This window comes from Juglans microcarpa x Juglans regia, chromosome 1S (assembly GCF_004785595.1).
Source record: "Juglans microcarpa x Juglans regia isolate MS1-56 chromosome 1S, Jm3101_v1.0, whole genome shotgun sequence".
Lineage (NCBI taxonomy): Eukaryota > Viridiplantae > Streptophyta > Magnoliopsida > Fagales > Juglandaceae > Juglans > Juglans microcarpa x Juglans regia.
Window position 1 is genome coordinate 2,374,067 of NC_054595.1, and position 24,185 is coordinate 2,398,251.

At 38.5% G+C, this 24,185-nt stretch overlaps 1 protein-coding gene and 2 long non-coding RNA genes across 5 annotated transcripts in view; 2 read left to right on the forward strand and 1 right to left on the reverse strand.

Annotated features, from left to right (window-relative positions):
- LOC121246282 (DNA-directed RNA polymerase III subunit RPC5) overlaps positions 1–14,563 on the forward strand; it is a 42,641-nt gene extending 28,078 nt beyond the window's left edge. For 2 of the 3 annotated variants that reach the window (XM_041144386.1, XM_041144387.1), the window contains exons 11-14: positions 7,171–7,380; positions 9,024–9,144; positions 13,779–13,959; positions 14,373–14,563. In XM_041144386.1, the coding sequence (XP_041000320.1) occupies positions 7,171–7,380; positions 9,024–9,144; positions 13,779–13,850 (403 nt within the window). In that variant the 3' untranslated portion in view covers positions 13,851–13,959; positions 14,373–14,563. The remainder of the gene's footprint in view (positions 1–7,170; positions 7,381–9,023; positions 9,145–13,778; positions 13,960–14,372) is intronic. The other variant, XM_041144388.1, reaches the window with a different exon arrangement.
- LOC121246283 lies at positions 106–7,145 on the forward strand. Its single transcript, XR_005937098.1, has 3 exons — positions 106–564; positions 6,106–6,110; positions 7,135–7,145. It is a non-coding gene; the product is annotated as an uncharacterized LOC121246283 (long non-coding RNA).
- On the reverse strand, positions 5,307–23,487 carry LOC121246284. The gene is made up of 4 exons (XR_005937099.1): positions 23,475–23,487; positions 20,443–20,444; positions 10,569–10,577; positions 5,307–5,467 (listed from the first exon to the last, which is right to left on the reverse strand). It is a non-coding gene; the product is annotated as an uncharacterized LOC121246284 (long non-coding RNA).
- Between the last annotated feature and the right edge of the window lie 698 nt (positions 23,488–24,185).

The following is a 24,185-nucleotide window of genomic DNA, read 5'->3' on the forward strand; positions in this document are numbered from 1 at the left end:
ATCGTTGCGCTCTTGCCTTATACACCACATAATACAAATCGGGATCATATTCTACACCGCCTTGAATTGTTACGCTCCTCTCGGAAGTGTCCAATTAGCCAATAGATCTACCACCGTTGCAGGCATAATAAAGGCTAACTCTACCCGGCTAAAAACTTCGACCCACAAGACTCTAGTAGTCTCGCAATGTAGCAAAAGGTGTTCCACTGTCTCGCCAGATCTCTTGCACATGCAACACCAGTCTAGTATAACTAATTGGCGCTTTCTCAGATTGTCGGTAGCCAGAATCTTCCCCAATGCTGCTGTCCAAGTAAAGAAGATCACTTTCGGAGGTGCCTTATTTCTCCAAATTCTCCTCCACGGGAACGGGGTGGTGGCGGTTTGGGAAAGAGACTTATAAAAGGATCGAACTGAGAAAATGTCCTTACCCGTGGGAGTCCACCACAGCTTATCAACTTGCTGACTATTTGGCTTCACATAATAAAGAAAGCTGAAAAAAGCCTCAAAGATGTCCACTTCCCAGTCTTGCGCCGCTCTACTAAATGTGACGTTCCACTGCACTTGGTCCCCTGTTAGAAACGTCCCTTGTTAGAAGCATAAAGTCCTCTATCGAAGCATCATGGTTGCATGCCAACTGAAAAATAACTGGAAATGTATCTTTTAGGGCCTCATTCCCACACCATATGTCCCTCCAAAACTTAATGCGAGAACCCCTCCCCAATACCAATTTAGAAAGGCTACTAAAACCCCCCCACCCCTTCCTAATGTGTTTCCAAACTCCCACACCTCTAGCCCCGTACACCAGCCCCCCACATGCTTCCATATTTACAGTCAATCACCAGCTTCCGTAACGCTTCTGTCTCGTTATTATACTTCCATAACCACTTCCCAAGCAGGGCTCGGTTGAAAGTTCTCAGATTTTTAATACCCAAACCACCATACGAGAGTGGTGTACACACCTTATCCCAGCTGAGCAAGTGGAATTTGAATTCATCTCCTATCCCACCCCAAAGGAAATCACGGTACAACTTATCAATCCGAGCCACTACCCTGGCAAGCAACTGAAACACAGATAGAAAGTAGGTAGGTTAGTTAGAAAGGGTACTTTTGATAAGAGTCAAACGGCCACCTTTCGATAAATACAATCTTTTCCACCCTGCCAATTTCTTTCCTATCTTCTCTATGACTGAATCCCATATGGATGAGGCCCTTGTTGCCGCCCCCAACGGCAATCCCAAATAAGTAATAGGAAGAGAGGCTACCTTGCACCCAAGAATACTAGCTAGCTGACAAGTATTACTCACGTTCCCCATTGGTACTAGCTTTGATTTGTCAAAGTTCACTTTCAAGCCTGACGCTGCTTCAAAGCATAGTAACAAAGCCTTCAAAGCTCTCAACTGGTTTTGATCTGCCTCACAGAATATGAGTGTATCATCTGTAAAAAGTAAATGAGAAAGTAATAATGCCCCTATTGGGATCGCCAATCAGAAATCCAATCACAAACCCATGCGTAACCGCTGCCGATGTCATCCTACTTAAAGCCTCCATTATGATAACAAAGAGAAGTGGGGACAAAGGATCTCCTTGCCTTAGACCTCGAGAGCTATTGAAGAAGCCAGTAGGACAACCATTAATCAAAACTGAGAATCTGGCTGTAGAGATGCACCAACTAATCAAATTATGCCACCTAGGCCCAAAACCACATCTCCCCAACAAATACAAGAGAAAATCCTAATTTACATGATCGTATGCCTTCTCCATATCTAACTTGCAAATAATACCTGTGGAGCCAGCCTTTAATATTCCATCCAAACCCTCGTTCGCTATAAGGACTGAATCCAAAATTTGGCGCCCTTTAACAAATGCATTTTGTGGTTTCGAAGTGATCTTGCCCAAAATCGCCCCCAGTCTGTTAGCAAGCACCTTGGATATAATTTTGTACACCCCATTCACAAGGCTAATGGGTCGAAAATCCTTAACCTCCACCGCTCCAGTCTTCTTTGGAGTCAACGCGATAAAAGTAGCATTTAGGCTTTTCTCAAACTTTCCAACCAATGATACTTCCTGAAACACATTCATAATGTCCACTTTCATCACATCCCAGCAAGATTGGAAGAAACCCATCGAGAAACTATCTGGGCCTGGAGCTTTATCTTTACTCATGCGTCTAACTACATCATACACTTCCTCCTCCTCAAAAGGCCTCTCCAACCAGGAGGCTTCTTGAGGCGCAATAGTATAAAAAACAAGACCATCCAGCTTTGGCCTCCATCCCGCACGTTCTGTTAATAGTTGTTCATAGAAATCCACCACATGGTCACGAATCAAAGGGACCTCCTTACATTCCATGCCATTAATGTTCAGCATTTCAATAGTATTAGTTCTTCTATGAGAGTTAGCAACTCTATGGAAGAATTTAGTGCTCCAATCCCCTTCTTTTAGCCACAAAGCTCTCGACTTCTGACGCCATGAAATCTCTTTTAGGGATAGTATTCTTTCTAATTCTGCGACCAGCTCTGACTTGCGCAATAACTCATCTGGTAGAAGGGCTCTAACCTCCAATATTTGTTCAAACTGTTGTATCTCCAAAAGATTGTGAATTCCAAAGCTTAAGATCATTTTTCAAAGCTTTTAACTTACAAGCTAGGATGTATGAGGGGTTACCATGGAACTAATAAGAAGACCACCATTGCCTAACCTTATCCACAAAGCCTTCACTTTTCAACCACATGTTTTTAAACTTAAAGTATCGACGTCCACTTCGAATGCCACCACAATCCAACAATATAGGGAAATGGTTCGAGCAAAGACGTGGCAGCCTCTTCTTGCACACTTCCGGATAGTGCACCTCCCACTCCGGTGAAATTAGGAATCTGTCTAGTCGTGACCATGTCTGATTATTCGACCAAGTGAAGGAACCCCCTAGTAGAGAAATATCTAGCAGGTTTAAATCAAAGATACAATTTGAGAACTCTGACATTGTTAGGCGCAGCCTACTCTCTCCCGATCGTTCACTAGGAAATCTGATTACATTAAAATCCCCTCCTATACACCAAGGAAGCTCCCACTAGCTATGTAACCCAGCAAGTTCCTCCCATAGGGAACGTCTATCGTTGTCTACATTTGGACCGTATAAACCTGCAAAAGCCCACTCAAAATTATCTGCCACGCTCTTAAAAGAGCATGCCATTGTATACTCCCCCACAAACTCCTCTATTTTCTCAACAACTATTTTATCCCACATCACTAGAATTCCACTCGAAGCCCCATTTGAAGCTAGATAAATCCAATCCGCATAAGTGCAACTCCAAATGCTTCGAATTAATCTTCTAGGGACACTTTTTAGTTTAGTTTCTTGCAAACATGCTATATCCACCCTCCATTCTCGCAACAAGTTTTTTATGCGAAGCCGCTTATTCGCCTCATTTAACCCGCGGATGTTCCAAGACAATTTTCGGCTTCATAAAGAATAGGCGAGCCCCTTCCCTTTGGATTTTTTACGACTTGAGCTTCCTTCATACTTCAGTGACCAAGTTAGGCGGTTGAGCTCCCGCTGTTTTTTCGATGCTGATTTCTTTGATTGTGTGATCCGTTTCAATTGCAGTAAGTAAAGCTAGAAACTGCTCTTCATAACCCCCACATTCCATTCCTATCCAGTGTTGCATTTCTTTCACCTTATTAAACAGCCAATCCGGAGCTTTCGAATCACTTGGTAGCAAACGATTCAGTGGGATAGGGTCCCCATCACTAGAAGCCCACTGCAGATTTGGAATCACCCCCCTTCCTTCCTCTCCGAAAAGAGTCCTCCCCTCCCATTCAACCACAGCAGTACAAGTGGGAGATTGGGTCTCAGGGACCATCAACACGTCACAGCCAGATTAGGTCTCGAGAACCACCTCCACCCCTGCCTCCTCAACCTCTAGCTGAGCTTCAGAGCCAAAGTTCCTCACCACGATGGAATCAAGATGGTCCTCGGGATGACACTGGACCTCTGTCTGGGGAAAGGACCCTCCCATCATGATTTTCGGCAATTTCTGGGTATCTGAAACAACACCGCCGTCTCACAGTGGCGGTAGCACCACCAACTCCACTTGACAGCCATCCCGCACCTTCTCTGTACACCCCCCCTTCTCGGGCATCTCCTCGCAGAAAGAAGCCTCAAAGCACCTCTACTCTACTGACGGCAAAGGAGCCGCCGTCGGTTCTGTGGTCGTCGAGCTACCGGCCTCTATCGCACAAGCGGAAGGATCCCGATACAAATTGCACACTCCAATTCTCGCCGGAGCAGATTTCATCAACCTAGCCTCAGTCGGCGGTGTCGCCACCTTCGCCGGGGCCACCTGGCTCTTCGCCGGCAATGGTGGCTGAGGCCCACCCCCCGATGGGCCTGAAGCAGATGCAACGCGTCTCCTCCACACGGGCCTCTTTGGATTCAGCTGAAAACCCCAAGGCCCAACATCAATTCCTTTACCTGAGGCCTGTGTGAAACTCCTGGGCCCATTCTGAAGACCTTGGTCCACACCCACTTCCACCCCTGCTTCATCTTCAACGCACCGTTTCAATAAATATAAATCAGCTTGCACGTCTTCTATTTTCCTCTGCATTTCCATCACGACCTGCAAAAGATTTGCCTCATTAATTCTGACAATTCCACTGCCAGCCCCTTCCCTCTTTTGCATCTTTACTGAAGAAGCGACGTCCCCAGCCTGCAACAACGCACCTCCTCTCAGACTGACAGATTGATAGGGTGGGTAAACAACCTTTGGTTTTTTTAGAGCCTCCAGATACGATGTCGAGGGTTGAGCAGTCGTCGCCGCTACCACCAATGGAGGAGATGACTCCGCTACACTGCCACTACCTGCCACCCTCAATACTTCCACCAGCTTACTCCTGCCCCTCCCATCTGTCCATTCAGGAATGAGAAGATTATTTCTCTGACCCCCCTGTCTGAACTCCACTAACGCCATGAATGCCCCTTGGGAGTTAACACACCTCTGGGCTATATAGCCCCTGTCCCCTTCTCTGTAAGCCGAATAAAACTCCCTTCTTCCCACCTTTGAACAGTCCTCCAAAGCTTTTATGAACCAACAAGCCGAGCTTAACTCTAAATGCAGACTTCTCACTAACTTCCAACCTCTCTCTGTAATGTTCACCCATCGCCCAACTCTTAACTACCTCAATACCTTACGATCAATAACAATAGCATTCAACGTGCTCGTATTCCTACTCATACTTGCAGTTAACAGTCACTCAACCTCCCATGAAGGGCAGCACCAACCAAAAAAACAAAAAGCGTACGGAGAGAAAAATTCAAACTCTCTTCATAGATGATCACGATTGAGTGTTCAGCAGATTAGTTTCACTATATGTATTAACTGAGTCCAATTCAAACTGGTCGTCACCGTCTCCCAAAAATCTCTATAAATATCTCCCTTCCATGTGTTATTTGGAAAAAATCATAAACCTCCTAGTCTAGCATCGTGATTGACTTTGTGTTGGAAGTTTTAGGAAACAACACTACAAGGTAAGTTGCTTGATCATAAATTAGGATTCGCTAGTTATATATATAATTATTAAAGCCAGTTTTTTGGAAGCCAATGTTTACGTACCACACATGTTATGATATTTGCAAGCACGTCATTCATCTTGTTTCATTCTACATATTATAGCATGTCTCATGCATCTCACGTTGCATAAGACATAAGCTTTCGTAAGATCAAGTGTAAGATAAGCTCAGAACAGTTAATCAGATGGTCATTCAGATGCATGGTACCAATGCGATTCAAGGGCGGATGTGCAAGTCACGGATCTAAGCGTGGTCCACCATAGTATGCTAGAATATTATTAGTAGCTCCCCTTGCGGCCGCGAGATGTGTGGCCGGTGCACAATCTTGCACACATGGTTAAGTGTGTGGGCCAACAATATAAGTATGATAAGTCGATAATTCAAAAAAAGTCGTGCATGTCATAGCATACGTATGAACAATCATGATTTTAAGTTCTCAGCATGAAATATTTTATAAAAATCTTATGTTAAGTATGTTATGTTATGAAGGTAGAGCTGCAGGACGAGACTTAGTCCAAGGAGGCGTGACAGTGACCTAGATCATGTACAGAGATTTTAAGTTATAATTTTTATGGCATAGACTTTGGGAAATTTTAATAAATGCCTCCTCGCACTCTCATTTATGATTTTAGTATTTTAATACAAAACGACTCTATTTATTATAAGGAATCTTTGTACTTGGCGCTTTTTTAGAAAAAAAAAAATTATTTTTAAGTCAGGTTCAGTAGTAGAACTCTGGCTCCCGAGAAATTCTAAAAGTAATTTTATTCTTAAACCTAGGAAGCGGGGTGTTACATTTTCTGCTTAGTAACAATTTGGGCGACTAAAGGTCTGTTATTAACCTGGGAAGCAGGGTGTTACATTTTCTTAAACCCGGGACTTCTTGTGACAGCCGTTTTAAGGCAAGACACACCTGTGGTAAGGTCCTCTTACAAGAATTTTAGGGTTGAACCAATTGCTAATTTGAAGGATTCGAGTCTTCTGGAAACTCTTTGCCAAATTTGATATCAAGTAATTTTTGGGGCACCATTTTTGTTCCTGGATTTTTTTTTCCTGAGTTCAATTACTGTGGTGTTTTACTCTGACAGGAAAGTGATGCACAGTACAGCAGTTTTGGTGGCAGCTTAACCTACTTGTGCCATTTTAGTGCTTTCACTTGTAGATACTTTGGTTGTGAGGTGGTGGTAGTTAACTAATTTTGGTAGTTTTAAACTGGAGTTAGATGCTGGTTTTGAGGAGCCAGGTAAACTTGCAAAAGCTGGAGTCCTTTGTATATTGTTTTCCTGACTCTGATTAATGTTTCTAAAAATTTTAACATGATTTACTTATATAAAAAGAAAAATCAACTTGAATTTACTCTCAACTACTGTAAATGTAATTATTGTGATGTTTGAAGCCATGTAAGTTGTGTGAATCTTACCATTTTTTATTGCTGATATTTTTAGTATTTTGCACCATATGCAATTTTAGTTTTTTATTTCTTTCAATCATGGTGTAAAAATCATTAAATTTCTTTGAAATCATGATTCAATTGTAAATACTAGAGTAATAATACTTATTAAAAACAGAAGGATGGTAGAATGACAGCGTCATTTGCTTTGCAGCTTCCAGCTGATATGTCAAGGTCTGCGTCAATTGGCGATTTCTGTGTCTACTCTTCCAAAGGCAGATGCTAGAATGGTGGTTGCTGCTGCTTATGGCGTTGACGCTCCTTCTGAAGAGTTGCATGAGATTATAAACCAAGTTGCAACAAATATTCATGGTCTTTATGTCTTAAAGTCGTCTCCAGAACACCCAGAATACGATCCATTGAGGTCATTGACAAATGCACTACTTTGTTTTCTCTTCTTTCTTTTTTTTCTCTTTTTCCTCTTGATGAGCCACCATTGTTGGTGAAAGCTCTAGGGGCACTTGAGCACAAATGCATCTAGAGCCTAGGTGTATAGTGCAAGCATGCACCTGATTGATATATAATAACAAAAAATTATTGAAATATAATAAGGTAGAAAAAGCAAGATGGTAAAACTGATCAAACGAAAAAAGAAAGCGAGGAGAGTGAGAAAAGTGCCTACGTAAAGCACAAGCACACGCTTTTTTTTTGCTTTCAGGACGTCCTCAAAGTTTTTGTGGAGTGAGATGAGACTATAATGGTTAGCAGTGTCCAGTGATTGTCAGAAACAAGCTTTGATTTGATAGTGGGTTTGGAGTTGTGCAATTGTAGTGGCAGACGAATAAGATGGTGGTTGAGAAAAGGTGGTGGTTTTATGGTAGTGGATGGGGGTGATGTTTGAAGTGGTTATAGTTGCTAATTCGGCTTATAGATTGGTAGTAATAGGAGTACAGCAGGTTGAGTATCCAAGAGTCTAGTCTCAAATAGAAGATCAAGAACATATTTTCACTTAGAGAAAGATATATACTGAGAGTATGAACAACTCAGTTCCAAGAACATATATGTGCCATTGTTATAGATTTTAATGGTCTCAACTTTCATGATTTCCTTGTATCCATTTCTAGTTCCTAGCTACGTGTAATCTCTTGTATACTTCCTGTATACTTGGGATATGCCTGTTTCAATATCAATAAAATATCTTCTTATGAAAAAAACCATAGAACGTATACTTCCAAGTAGGTCCAGATTTACACACAAAAAAAAAAAATTGAAGTTTCAGGGAAAAAAAATCACCATAATTAGGAGACTCCAGCAACTCAAAACCATGTGATTGTTAAATGCTAACATCATAGCGCCTTGGTCAACCAACGATGACCTTCAGATCCTGATGGCTTATACTAGTGGGTGGATCGGCTGGCTCTGTTACAAGTGTAATTTTTTTTCTTGATAAGTAAACATTTGCCTTTATCATACCATGTAGTTGTAAGCGTTGAATTGTAAAGTTGAAAAGAGTGGAGATGAGAGGAAACAAAGAGGATGTGGAAGAGGTCCTTTTTTTTATTGTCTGCTGATCACAAGGTTTTTCACCACATATTTATATTAGGTTAACCATGGCATAATCACAATAATACCCTTAAGTTTTTAGAGTAACAAGACTTCATACAAAACATAACAGTTCTAACAGTGGTGAATGAGATCCCACTTTGGCTGGGAGGGAAATTTTTTTTGCAGTTTTTAATGATTCCAAGGAGCTTTAATTGCATTCTGGACTAGTCCTATTGGAATATGAGCCTTGATGTAGGTTTGATTTTTCTTAGGTCAATTCAATTGTTGAAATACTTATGAAACTGAATGGAAAAAGGTGAGATTGAGCCATTTCTCTATTTTTTTTTTCAAAATGTTTTTGAGCCCAAAGGCAATGGTTTTGATGCTCATCTAGTGGAGCATTGTGAATCTAAAAATTACTTACAATAATAACTTCATGCTGCTCATGTATTATGCTGGTAAGAGATATTCTACTTTGAGGTTATTTGTTTTTCTGTTCTAAAAAATGTGTTTCCCTTGCAGGAAAGTTGTTATTGATCTTCTACGTGGAGGATCACCTGATGTAAAGCTTAAAAAGGCTAATGTATATCAAGCTGCCAAGGAGGTTCTTAAGAGGGATATCTCCATTAATGAATATAATAAGGTCACTTGCTAATTTTCTCTTAATCGACTTTTGATGATCTTCTGCATGCTAAGAATAGTATTAGCAGTAGTAATTATGATAGTAGTACTACGAGTATCAACAACTGCAACAACGGAACATGAATCATGCTTGTTATCATGACCATACGAAGATCAAATCCTCTGTACAGAATTCGCTTTTAAATTTGATAGGAGAACTTCTGCAAGTGATGACCTAAAGATGTGAGATTTTTAAAAATTGTGCCATAACTGTCAGGCATATTACAATATGGTGATGTATAGAAGATTAAGAATCAGAACATAATTCTTTCAATAAAAAAATGAAAACGCAGTCACATCTTATAAGATTTAGCAGAGAAGCTTCTCCAAAATAATTTTTTGCATCTTTTATTTGAACCGGGTGAACACTGGGTATAGGACTTCTTATAACAATGTCAACAAATGCATCTTACTTTGCTCGATGAAGCTTGTTTCTCATTTCTTCTACCTTCAGTAGTGTATGCTTTGAAGCATGTAGATATATGAAGCTATAATTTCTCATCTTATATGCTTTCAAACTGCATTGTTGTACCAGTCCATGTTCTCATGTATGAGGCTGCAAACATGTATCCTGCTAACCAGACTGCTAATATTTTCTTAAATGAAATGTGTTACTTGCAGCTGTCCGTGGTTAATTATTTGCTTGCTTATTATTGCACGAGCACCTGTATTGCGTTTGAGTACTCCTAATTCTGTAATCTGAGTTCATAACGGATCTAACGTACGGGCTTTGTGATAGTTGTACTCACGTAACCTTCACCTGTTCCTTGGAATGTTTGCCTATGTATGAAACACACAAGCAGATTTAAATATCTGATCACTGCATCAAATAATGTAATGCCCCATCCCTTAGGTTAGAATTGTTGCTCATACATGACTATAGGTTAGAAATGTTGCTCATTCATAACTTCGCATCAAGTAAGAGATCCAACATAACAAAAACTTTATCTATGTCTGATTTGTTCGCTTGTCAACATCATCCATTTTATCTGGACATTTAAAAACATAAAACACAAAAGTGAGTTGATACTTTTTCTAATAAGTATCTTTATTGAATAGAATGAAACTAGGCAATGCCAAGTACACAAGAAGTATACAAAGTGAGACACCTAATTACATTCTAGCAAGCTGAAAAGAAGATAGAAACTCATGGACATTCTCACCCTTCAATACAATAGCAGAAAACCACTGTAAAAGAGAAAATATAAAAAAATTCCAGATTTCCCCCATTGCACGCTCCTTGTTGTTAAAACACACATCATTCCTTTCCGACCATAGACACCACATTAAGCACAAAGGTATCATTCGTCACACTGCTGCCAGTTGAGCACTATTATGCCTCCTGTTCCAGCACGCTAGTAGCTCCACCACACTCTTAGGCATGACCCAACTCAGCTGAACTCTATTAAGGATGCCAACCCAAAACTCCCCAGCCACCTCACAATGTAAAAGCAAGTGATCTATCGATTCTTCATTCATTTTACACATGTAGCACCACTCCGTGACCACTATACCCCACTTCCTTAAATTGTCAACCGTCAAGATCTTCCCAAATGTAGCAGTCCAAGTAAACAACGCAACTTTAGATGATACTAAGACCTTCCAAATACTCCTCCACGGAAAGAATGTGGGCTGCTGGGCTGTCAAAGCCTTGTAAAAGGATTTAACTGTAAACTTTTTTCTCCCCGTGTGAATCCACTACATACGGTCACCCCCATTTCCTCCTAACTTTGCTGAATACAAATAGCTGTAAAAATCTGCCATCTCATCAAGTTCCCAATCCTGTGCATTTCTAGTAAAAGTGACATTCCAAGTTACCGTCTCATTGGCACGACACAAACAAATCTGAAACTGCAGCTTGCTGATTTCAAGCCAAAGTAAATGCAACTGGAAAGAAATAGAAAGAGAGCTCTCCCCACTCCAAGCATTGAACCAAAAACCTAATATGTTTTTCAAAGGTGTTCCACCCCTTTCAAATGAATTTCCATAGGCTTACTCCATAAGACCCCCTACCCTCCTTACAACACCATCCCCCCCACTCTTTACCATACTTATGATCAATAAACTCTCTCCACAATGAGTCCCTCTCCATAAGATACCTCCATAACCACTTTCCTAAGAGTGCCTTGTTGAAGATGCTTAAGTTTTGCACCCCTAATCCACCATTCGCAATCAAACAGCTCACCCTTTGCCAACTTACAAGGTGAAATTTAATTTCCTCCCCCATGCCACCCCACAAAAAAGCTCTAAACAACTTTTCGATTTGATTAGCCACACCCACTGGTAGTGGGAAGAGAGAAAGATAGTAAGTGGATAGGTTGGAAAGAGTGCTTTTGATAAGTGTTAACCTCTCCCCTTTGATAGATAGAGCCACTTCCAGCCCGATATTTTTTTCTCAATATTCTCTACCACCCCATCCCAAATACTCTTTTTTGCTTTAAATGACACCCCCAAGGGAAGTCCAAGATACTTCATAGGAAGAGAAGTAATTTTATAACCCAACAACTCTGCAAGAGAAGCAATATTACTCACATTTCCCACCGGAACTAATTCCGACTTTCCCAAGGTCACCTTAAGTTCCGAAACCGCTTCAAAACACAACAAAACTGCCCTTAGAGCTTGAATCTAGTCGCTAATGTCGTCACAAAAGATTAGTGTATCATCCATAAATAATAAGTGAGAAATAGAACTGACACCATTACTGTTGTTGCCCATTGAAAAACCAGCAATATATCCCACCTAACGGCAGCCTCCATGATACGGCTCAATGTCTCCTTTACTAAAACAAATAAGAAAGGTGATAGCGGATCCCCTTGTCGCAAACCCCTCGAAAGCTAAAAAAAATCACAAGATTTTCCGTTGACTAAAACTGAGAACCGAGCTGTCGAAACACAATGTTTAATCCATTCGCACCACCTATCCCCAAAGCCACATCTTCTAAGCATATAAAATAGGAAATCTCAGCACACATGGTCATAAGCTTTTTCTATGTCTAGCTTGCAAAGGACTCCTGGAATGCACTCTCTTAGCCGGATGTTGAAACACTCATTTGCTATCAAAACTGAATCTAAAATTTGCCGACCTTGAACGAAAGCATTTTGAGGTTTGGAAATGAGTTTGTCCATCACCAAACTCATACGATTAGCTATCACCTTTGATATGATTTTGTAGATCCCACCTACCAAGCTAATAGGCCGGAAGTCTTTCAAATCATGAGCATCAACTATCTTTGTGATAAGAGCAATGAAGGTAGCGTTTAATGACTAATCAAACTTTAGGTTAGAATGAAAAGTATGGAAAATTTGCATCACTTCCTCCTTCACTATCTCCCAACACTCTTGAAAGAAAGCCATAGAAAACCATCCGGGCCTGGAGTTTTATCCTTGCACATTCCTCTCACCACTAGATGCACCTCCTCTTCCACAAACGGCCTCTCCAACCAACTTGCTACCTCCAAGTCCAGCTGGTCAAAAATTAGGCCGTCTAGTTTGGGACACCATTATACTTTTTCAGCTAGGAGCTCCTCGTAGTACTGCACTATATGTTCTTGGATCTCTTCAGGAGACTATAACACATTTGAACTTGAATGGAGGACTTCAATAGCGTTGTTGCGCCTGTGAGAGTTAGCCACCTTGTGAAAGAACTTAGTTCATTTATCCCCCTCCTTCAACCAAAGCGCTCTTGATTTTTGCCTCCACGATATTTTCTCAATTTTGGTCACCACCACATTCTTCCTTAACAAAGAATCCTCATTCACGTCCCCTTCCTCCAATGCTTGCAACTCATCCCTACTCGTATTCAGCATATCCAAGAATGAATAGATGAACACATGTTCTTTGCATGAACCAGATACGTGGCATATCTAACAATGAATAAACAACCAACATGTTCTTCGCATAAATCATTAAACTTATATTTCTTGCTTTATGGCCAACACACTAGTATCCCCAAGTGTAAGGTTTGTGCACCAGTCCCATGGCCCCCTGGCCACAAGGGCGACCGCTAAACATTCTTATAGCTTATGCTTTCTTTGGTGAAGCACACTTCCACGGAAACATCCTTCGTGGGGCGTACTGCATGGCCATCTTTTAATGCTTTATTCATTCCTTCATGTACCTTGGCTTTTATCTTTCTTATCATGGCATGTGCAGTAACATGTGAGCTAATATGATATTCATATTAAACATGTACGTGGCATTACAAGTATTACGGTGCATGTATCGTGTCATAGCATTATTTATACATCATGTCATTAATACCTAATATTTGCAGGATAAAAAGTCAAACATGACATAATAAGCATTATATGCATCATATCATAACCTTCCTCGCATTGTAAATCATCATATCGCAGCATTCACAAATTACTTTCATCATAGCATAGGTACATAAATAGTTATGCACACATTGCCATGAGAAATGTAAAAATCACTTTCAAACATTTGTCACTCTCACAATCCTTTTTTTGCCTGTATTGCAAACTATTCACAGTTTATTACCTTCTCATTTTCTCTCTTCTCCTTCAATTGTAGTTTTGAATGCATATTGTCATGTGAATTGTAGCTAATTTTGATAATTTTAATGGTCTTTCTTCAGGTCATGAATGATATTTGTGTTTCCAAAGGTTCTGCGTGGGTCTTGAAAAGTGGCGATGGAAATCCAACATGATTTTACCTTGTTCATTGGATTAATGACAAGAAAATTTTTCAGGGTACAAAGAGGAGCAAGTTAAGAGATATGATGCTGGTCAAGCATGTTCACATGCTTTTTTTTCCAGGTGCTTGTTCTCTGTGTCACGAAATCTAGGGTTATACTGCTTTTTCGCTTCATGTACCCCCCAGTCCCTACATGAATTTTTTTAGAATCATTACTGATGGACGCCAGTTGAAAGCCTTATTATTGTGCAGTTTTTTTAATGTTTCTGGTGATTTGATCGGTGCTTTTGATAGATTTTTTTTTTTTTTATATAGAATTTGGAAAAAGAAAGTATGGGATACAGCAATATAACTGCCTAAACGCATCCTGGAATTTTCTAAAAACTAGTATATACAGCTTTTGGAAATCATAACGTGATGAGATAGAAGTTTGGCATGCATTCGATGTTAGGATTGAAGGATTGTCATTGTTGCCCCTTTTCATGTATCTGTTCCTGCATTCTTAAGATTGCTGACAATAATCTTCCTTCCGCAGTTTGCTACAATGAAGGATCCCAAAGATTGGCTGCCAATATGATGGTAGAGAACGAGTTCTTAACCCTTTTTGTTGACAACGATAGAATATGATGGTAGAGAAGGAGTTCTTTTGTTCTTCGAACTTTGATACTTGTAGTAAATATAATATAAATAGCTAGTAATCCGTCAGAAAGTGGTTATTTAGCATCATTGATTGTGCTCTACGGGTCTTGGCTACGTGTCTGTTCATATGTGAAGGAAAAAAAAAAAGAAAAAAAAAAAAGAGATGATATTTGCAGTCTTAGAGTGTGTAAGCACTTTGAAAAAAGTGGATAAATCCAAATCACATGAAAGAACACTTTTTTAATGGTGGACCTCTCTGCATTTCAATAGGAGTGTGTAACTTGGACACTCTAGTACTATATTTAGAACTACTCAAAAAAAAAAGAAAAAAAAGAAGTTCAATGTTAAAGTAATAAAGCTATAATTATATGATTGCAAATAATTTTTAACTATGTTTAATAATGAAGCGAACTTTGAATTATTGCTAGCGGTGTTTATCCAGGTTCCGACCCGGGAACTCGGGTATATCCGAACCAGAACCTAGGTGTCAAATCCAGGTCGGGTTCGTCCGGGTCAGACTTGGGCTGAAACTCGGGTGGATCCAGGTTTTTGAAACCTGGAAATTCAGGTTCTGGGTTGTACCTTTTTTTTTTTTTTTTTAAAAACAAAAACCTATATCATTCAGTTTCTTTTAAGATGTATTTTTTATTATTATTTTAAGAGCCTATATTCTATTGTAAATTCTTAGAAAAAATGTTCATATTCTTTATATATAAAACTAATTACCTTTATAACTAAATCCATCTAAAAAAACATAATGCAATCACTCCATATTTCATTATTTAGTATTTATACATTACATTACAAAACATAAATTACAATATATAAAATTACATATTATAAGTGGATTACATAGAGCCACCAATACATAATATGTCTGCTTCATGCAATCAATGCATTCATCCACAATTGAGTTTAGTTTCTGATGAATTTCCAGTCTTAGAATAGCCATTGTTGGTCCAAGCTTATCAGCAAGATGTATTCAACAGAAAGGTGAAAACTGCAATTCTGTGGCATTAGTTGAATATGGGACTACGTGACCATTCCTTCATTAAAAAAATAATTAAAACATCTATCCAAAGGAACGGAAAGTGGGAAACCAACCACAGGTAAATAATTAAAACATGCTTAAAGAGACTAGAGAAAGAGGGAGATAGAAACTTGCAACATTTTGCCGACATTGCTAGCATCAAAAACCTTGTGAACAATGGCAAACTTGTGAGGGTCATCAAAAGGGACAATGCTTTACACCCATATTTAAAAAAATAACATAAAAAAAAATCCAAATCTATCAAAGATTCTTCCATTCAAACATGTTCATCAAAATAGACCCAAATCAATGAAGTAATAAAACGAGAAAATCCTAAAAAAAACTGTTATAGAGAAAGCAAGCCAAGACCAGTACTACTTGCTGCTCTGACGGTGAGTTTTTTTCCTCCTTTTCATTTTCTGTACCACACTCCATTATGGGTTGTTATTCATTTTCTACACAAATGTTACAGAGAAATATTGCCTTGGTTCTTCGTTTTCTACACAAATGTTACCTAAATCACAGAGAATAAACCTTGGGGTCAAGAGGATGACGACGAGGTCACGAGGATGACGGAGTTTCTTCGATCGGCACTGAGAGAAGACCTTTGAGCCTCAAAAGAAACAGGAAGAAGATGGAATCACCAAAAGAGACCTTCGATTCACTCTCTTCAATGAGCGACAGAGCTTTGCTCGGCAGAGACGCTACGGTTTCAGTGTGAGCGACGAGAGAGAGAGGGGGGATGGAGACGGATGTATGATAGAGAGAGATGGATTGGAGTCTGGGAGAGATGAAGGTTGAAGCGGCTAGGGTTTCATCTCTTCAAATTTATATAAACCCGGGTGGTACCGGGTGTTTATTATGGAACTCGGGTTTCATACCCGAGTCCGGACCGGATGAAACCGGTTATTAGAATGCGGGTTTTGGCCTGGCTTTGATCCGGGCCAAAAACCGTAACCGGAACCTAGTTATCTGGGTTCTGGACAGGGCTGAAAAAAATCCGGCCCAGATGATCAGTCTTAATTATTGCTACTTTTGATTTGATGCTCACCTGTCCCTTTTTACAACTAATTATTTGACCATAATTCTCATACCTTGGAATTATCACTACCTTTACAATTGGAAGGGTTTAAAACTTTCTTTTTCAAGATTGTTCATTTGGCTGGTCTCTTCGGATTTTAATTGACCATTTTTATCATCTGCTATCTCTTTTCTTATTCCTAATTCGTTGTTCCTAAATATAGAATTAATATAAAATTCTTGCTAGAGGAAGAAATCAAAACGTTTGATCTTTAGTGCATGTTAATTTGACCAAGGTGGTTGGTAAGAAATATGACAAAAGAACATGCTAGGAGAAAGCCTTAGAATCCTTTGAAGAAAGAGTTGACCAATTAATGAGTGATTTGGATTCAAAGATGAGTTGAGATGGTTTATGAATAGTAGAATAAAAATTGAATTATTTATTACATTTTATATGGAAATTTAGAAAAGTTGTTTTGAGATTTGAAAAAGTTGAATTGTTTATTATATTTTATATGAAAATTTGAGAAAGTTATAATAATGAGTTGAGATGAGTTAAAGTGAGTTTTGAATGCAAACGAAATCTAATAGTGCTTAAGAAGATACGAAAATGAATAAGATTAATAAAAAATTTAATTGTAAAGCCAGATTGAGAAGTGCCTTTAAAAATCATTCTTGAGTCTATTTGTGTTGTGAAACTAAAAATTGATGGTAGAGAACGAGTTATTATTATTATTATTATTGTTGTTGTTGTTGTTGTTGTTGTTGTAAGAGAGTTTTATCCAATAAAAGACAAAATTTAGCTAGGAAGACGAAAATGAAGAAATATTTTGAGAGCAAAATGTCCTCACAATATGTCCTCACAATGACAAGAATTTACTATTTATGGAAACTCTCCTTTTGTCTTGTATAAAAGCGTTTTCTAATAAAAGATATAAAAATCAAGTTAGAAATGACAAAAAAAAATAAACTTTAAAGACAATTGCTAACAGTGACATAAATTAATATTGATGAGATAACTTCTTTTTACAGGGTAAAGATTTGAAGTTAAAGAAGCAACAATTTTTTAGAGTTTTTATCAAACTGGTGGAGAAAGATATATATATATATATATAAATTGAATCTCACAATAGTTATTGTTACTCGAGTGAAAACTCGAGCTACATTAAATACTTAATAAAATATTATGAAACTCATTTGTTATGTATATTTATCTCTTACTTTAAATTTTAAAATTTGGCCAAAAACTTCAGAGAATATAAATATGAAATTTAAATTTTATGGTGAGAGGTTGTGGAAGGATAAAAGGGTGACAAATGACAAAGAATTGTGTAGGGTAGAGCAGTGAAGGGTGGCAATGGGCTTCGTTGGGCGATGTCGACGAGACAATTGAGGTAGTAGGGTTGCTTTACAATGATCAACAAGTCTGATCATAAGATTTGAAGGTGGGAAGTAGAGGTGCTACTTGCATGGTGCGGGGCAGGGCACTCCCCCCCCCCCCCCCCCCCCCCCCCCCCCCCCCCCCCCCCCCCCCCCCCCGGCACCATGTGGGGGTGAGAGTTTCAACCCCACCCCCGGGAGGCGGGGGCAGAGCCCCCTCCCCAGTAGCGGGGGGTGGGGTTGAAACCACACCCTGCCCTGCCCTGCTCAATCCAATAAGTCCCACATTGTTTAAAAATGATTGTTGTATTACCTTGATCTCCTATATAAATGTTGGCCCAGGAGGCCAAGACAATTCATAATACAACTCTAATGAGTTTATATTTTTTTGAATAAAATTTATAATTATATTATATTATAATTTGGGTCTAAAAAAAATTTAGACTATTGTATTACCTTACTTAACAATGACTATTGTATTATATTGGTCTCCTATATAAAGGTTAGCCTAGGAGACCAAGGCAATCCATTAACTTGAATTCAAGTTTTTAACAAATTGTATATATTTATATACAATATATATTTATATAAATATAAAAAATAATATTTTTTATTAGAAATTTGGGAGGGTACGGAGGGGGCGGATGGGGGTTGGCCCCCGCTGACCACCCCTGGTGGGAAGAGAGCAATCCAACAAATTCTTTCCATCTCTCGAGAGTAAGTAAATCATTTTAGGTCCACAAAGATTATTAGACATTTGGTAACAAAATTCTTCAATTTTTTTTGCCAATTTGTAATTGTATAAAAATTGTGCCATATAGAATGCATGTTATTTTTTAAAATCTATTTATTTATTTAGGACCCGTTTGGATAGTGAGAAGAGATGAGATAATTTTAGTTTTAGTTGAATAAAATATTATTTGAATATTATTTTTGAATATTATTATTATTATTTTGAGATTTGAAAAAGTTGAATTATTTATTATATTTTGTGTACAAATTTATAAAAATTATAATAATGAGATGAAATCATTTTTGTATCGAAACGGAGGCCGTAATGTTGAAGAAGTAATGATAGACTTATAACTTATTTACAATTCTTTCATAATTAATAAATGTGATTGTACCATCCTATTAAAAAAATATTTTTTTAATTTAAATATTTCAATTATACATGATTATATGAAAATTATAAAAGAATCATAGAAATATTGTCCTTTATTTTAAGTTCAAGGTTAATTATAAAATTAATATTGATTTTCACGTTTTTATAATTCAAGATTTCAATTTTAATTTTTGCAAAATTAATATATGAATTTCACAACACTCTGATTAGATATCTCCATTAATTTACGGGAGGCCACATATCTTTTTTTTTTGAATAACTCGTTTCCATTCCATTAAACTAAAGGGGTACAAGGAGGGAGATCCTCCAACGTTACAATGTGATTATAGTTGGAAAGTGCATCTTTTGCTAACAAGTGAGCCATAGAACTATCGTTTCTCCTAACATGAGAAACCTCCCACTTAGCAAAATTTTTTAATAGTTGTTTTGCTTCACATACAAACATACTTGTACTATTATAGCCTTCTTTATCCCTTTTTAGAGCATTGATAACTTGTAGAAAATCTCCTTCAATAATCACTTGTGTCAGACTAAGCTCCTATCCAAACTGTACTGTTTTAAGAGCTCCAAATGCCTCTACTAGCAATGGATCAGGGAAGAGATGCTTCTTGGTCCTCATTGTAGCAATGATTTGGCTTGTATTGTCCCTAACTGCCACTCTCACTCCGACGACACCTTTAGCCTTGTATACTGCACTGTCCCAATTCATCTTGAGCCAGTTTGATGGAGGAGCCTGCCAAACCTTAGCTGAGATACAAGCCTTACTGGTAACACAACCCTAATTGGATTGAATGATATATGGTACTAATATTGTGCATATTTTAAAGTTTAGATATAAATTATCAATATTGTGCACATTTTAAAGTTTAGATATAATTATTTTTTTAGATGTGAAGACTACCGTTTTTTTTTTCCCCCTCCATAGTGAAGACTTTTTAGTGTATCATAAAAACTCAGGGGCTGCTACAGGGAAGCCTTTTACAGTAACGCACTCTGCACACCATCTGACTTGGAGGGATTTTATTAATAAAAGAGCTTTGTTAGTCATCATCTCTACAGACCATATATAGTATTTATTTTTATTTTATTTTTTATTTTTAAATTTTTTTTTGATTTTATTCTTCTTAAACTTATTGAATTTTTTTATTCATTATCCATATACCACATATTTGGTAAGAGGAAAAAAAATGTGTGGTGTGTAGTGTGTGTTCATGACAAATAGAATTTTTCTTAATAAAAAAAGAAAAATTCTAGACATAAGTCCTACTCTCCTGCAGACTACTTAAAACATGTGATTTTACTATTTTACTCTTATATTTCATTTTCAATATAAATATGAAATATAAGGGTAAAAGAGTAAAATCATATGTTTTTAAATAGTGTACGGAGTGTGGAACTTCTGCGTAACACGACTCATAAAAAAAACACAATGAACAGCAAGTTTTCTTCTTCTTTGAAACAAAACATAAGTGCATTTTGCTCTCATTAAATTTGCATAGCAAGTCTTCTTTTTGGGGTAGCAGAACCGCATTTCTCCCATAAACCCAACCGCTCTGCATTTTGCACACAAACCCAGCAGATTGCATTTCTCTCTCTCTCTTTCTCTTTCTCAATTCTTTTACTGGACCAAGACTCAAATCTTTTTCACGATTTTGTTTGCAGATCAAGAGTGAAACTCTAAACCCACTAAGATTAAATTAGCTGAAAATACAATTTTCCCATTTAATAAACCTCTGCAATGGATCATAGAATTCAGATGTTTTTAGTCCTCCTAAGGGTATGTTGATTGGTTATCTTCCATGTTCCCCTTTTTGCCAATTCCTCTCTTTCACAAATTTTTCAAGAAATCTTCAGCTTTAATAGTCACTCAAAATTCTGGTTTGAACTCCTAAATCTGATATGAATAAAATCAGGAAGGAAAAAGGAAGGGAGGATGGTTTTCGTCGAAAAGAATTTCCTCCCGTGGTGAAGCTTGCTTGACTATGGATTCTCCTCTCTTGGGCTCTACTTTGCATCAAGGGGATTTATTTCCCTCCCGTGTAATAGATGATCACATAAATCATTCATGTTAATCTTCCTTGATTCAATCAAGCACATCGCATGGAGTTAATTGTGTTTACTTCCTAAATTCAAGCTAGTGTAATATTCTGTACATCAAGCAACTTAATTGCTCTTTTCATTTATGTAGACAACTAGCTTAAAGACTATCTTGGCCAACATGGAATTAGTAATCTCACAACAGCTCCACACACGCCTGAGCAAAATGGAGTGATTGAACGCCGTCATTAGCATATCGTGGAAACGGGCATGACTTTACTCCATCAAGCACAACTTCCATCCTCCTATTGGATTTGGCATTTCAGGCCACTGTCTACTTGATCAATAGAAAGCCCACACATTTACACTCCCTTAAATCTCCTTTTGAAATCCTATTTCAGTCCTCTCCTAATTATCTCAAACTTAAGATTTTTGGATGTCAATGCTTTCTTTGGCTCAAACCTTACTGTCAAAATAAACTGGACCCAAAGTCCCGACCATGTATTTTTGTTGGCTATTCCACCTTACAAAATGTATACAAGTGTCTTGATCCAAACACCAACCAGATCTATCTTTCCCATCATGTTCGCTTTGATGAATCTGTTTTTCCTCATACTCAGTAACCAGCAATTTCCTCACCAGCTCAATGTGTCATCACCTCTCCTCCACTTTTGACACTTGATCCTCCTGTGCCACCCCTATCTCAGCTACCCTCGAATGGTTCAACTACCTCGAGTTCTTTGCTGGATACTGCTAGCCAACAGGTGCAGTCACAACCTTGCACTGGTGTTTCCCTTGCGACCTCTTCTTCTGGTAGTACACTCCCAACCATGGGTCTTTCGCTTTTAGCTGTTGAACAAGTTGTTGCCACCATGCCTCCTCAACCAATTTACATGGTCACACGATCCATGCATAATATCTATAAACCCAATAGACTCTTCTTCTCTACAAAGCATCCAATAACCCCAACATTGGAGCCCCCTGGTATTCATCAAGCTCTCAAAGATCCTCATTGGTGCCAGACCACGAGTGAGGAGTTTACAACCCTTGTTTGACATGGAACCTGAAAGTTGGTTCCTGCCACACCCAAGTAAAATTTAGTTTGCTCAAAATGGGTGTTCCGAATTAAACGCAAACCTGATGGATCCATTGATAGCTACAAAGCGCGCCTAGTTGCCAAGAGGTTTCATCAACGCCCTGGACTTGACTTCATAGAAACCTTCTCCCCAGTTGTGAAGCCTGCCACAATCCGAGTTATTTATCTCTTGTCATGATAAAAGGCTGGTCTCTTTGGCAACTTGACATGAATAACGCGTTCCTTCAAGGGACACTAACTGAGGATGTTTTCATGGTGCAATCAACTGGTCTTATTGATGCCTCCTATCCTCATCATGTTTGCCACCTTCAAAAGTCTATCTATGAACTAAAACAAGTGTTGCGGGCCTGGTATCGTGCATTGCATGATTGCCTCTGTGGCATTGGATTTGTGAAATCTGCTTCAGATCATTCTCTATTTATCTATCAACATCACAACTGGCATACTTTCTAGTTTATGTTGAGGATCTAATCCTCACAGGAAATGACCATGCCTTCATCTATGCCATCATAAAACAGCTTGGTGCACAATTCTCTATGAAAGATCTAGGGCCTCTTCACTTCTTCTTAGGGATTGAAGTGATCTCTACCTCAGATGGTTTGTTTCTTTCCCAGTACAAATATGTGCGAGACCTTCTGTGTAAAACTGGAATGGATGGTGCCAAAGAAGTCACCACCCCTCTGGCTACTTCCAGTCGACAACAACTGAATGATGGTTCCAGTCCAGCAGTTAGCACTACTTACAGAAGCGTCATTGGTGCACTTCAGTACCTAGTTCTCACTCGGCCTGATATTGCTTTCCCTGTTAACAAGTTTGCTTAGTTCATGCACTCTCCATCTGAAATTCACTGGACTGTTGTCAAGAGGCACCTAAGATATCTCAAGCATTCGATTTATCATGGTATACAACTTCATCGCTCTGCTGCTCCCTAACTTCTCGCCTACTCTAATGCTGATTGGGCAGAGAGCATTGATGATATAAGATCTACCTCAGCATATATCATCTTCCTTGGTGCCAATCCCATATCCTGATGCACTAGAAAACAACGAGTCGTGGCTCGCTTCTCTACCGAAGCAGAATACAGGGCACTTGGGAGTGCCGTATTATAAATTGCCTGGCTTCAATCACTCTTTCGTGAACTTGGTGTCACCATGAAGTCCCCACCAAAGCTTCTCAGTGATAATATTGGTGCAACGGAGTAAGTCTTAATCCCGTGCTTCACTCTCGGATGAAACACATTGCCATTGACTTACACTTTTGTTCGGGATTATGTCAACAAAGGAATTCTTCAAGTTGCTCATGTGTCTACCCATGATCAATTTGGTGATTTAATTAACAACGCCTTATCAAGTCCGCGTTTTCAGCTTCTACGGTCCAAGATTGGTGTCACTGATGGGAGTACCATCTTGAGGGGGCGTAATAGATGATCACATAAATCATGCATGTCAATCTTCCTTGATTCAGTCAAGCACATCTCATGGAGTTAATTGTGTTTACTTCCTAAATTCAAGCTAGATATTCTATACAACAAGCAACTTAATTACTCTTTCTATTTATGTAGACAAATAGTTGTATATAAATAGGCTCTCTTGTAATTTTTTTGAGGGATTTTTTTTACAATACAACACCGTGTTTTTAGTTCTCTCATACCGTGGATAAGTGAAGCTTTGTTGAGGCTTCTTTCCTTCCTCCCATGGGCGATTCTCTAGAAAATGGAAGGCTTTGTTTTATATGAGGGTAAAGTCGGCATTTCATTCTGCTGATGTGGAGGGTGTGCAAGGCTACCAAATGGAGCTTCTTAATAGCATTTTTCTAAAAAGATGGTGCTACTCCATAGGAGTCCACTGAAACCAACCACCGAATAGGTAAAAATTTTTTTTATCTTTATCTTTTTTATTTTCCAAACATTTTTTTTAAATTCATAAAATATTTTTTTAAAAATTAAAAAATATAAATTCATTTTCAAATAATTACTTAACAATTAAGTGAAACAAAAAAAAAAAAAAAAAATGCAACGGTG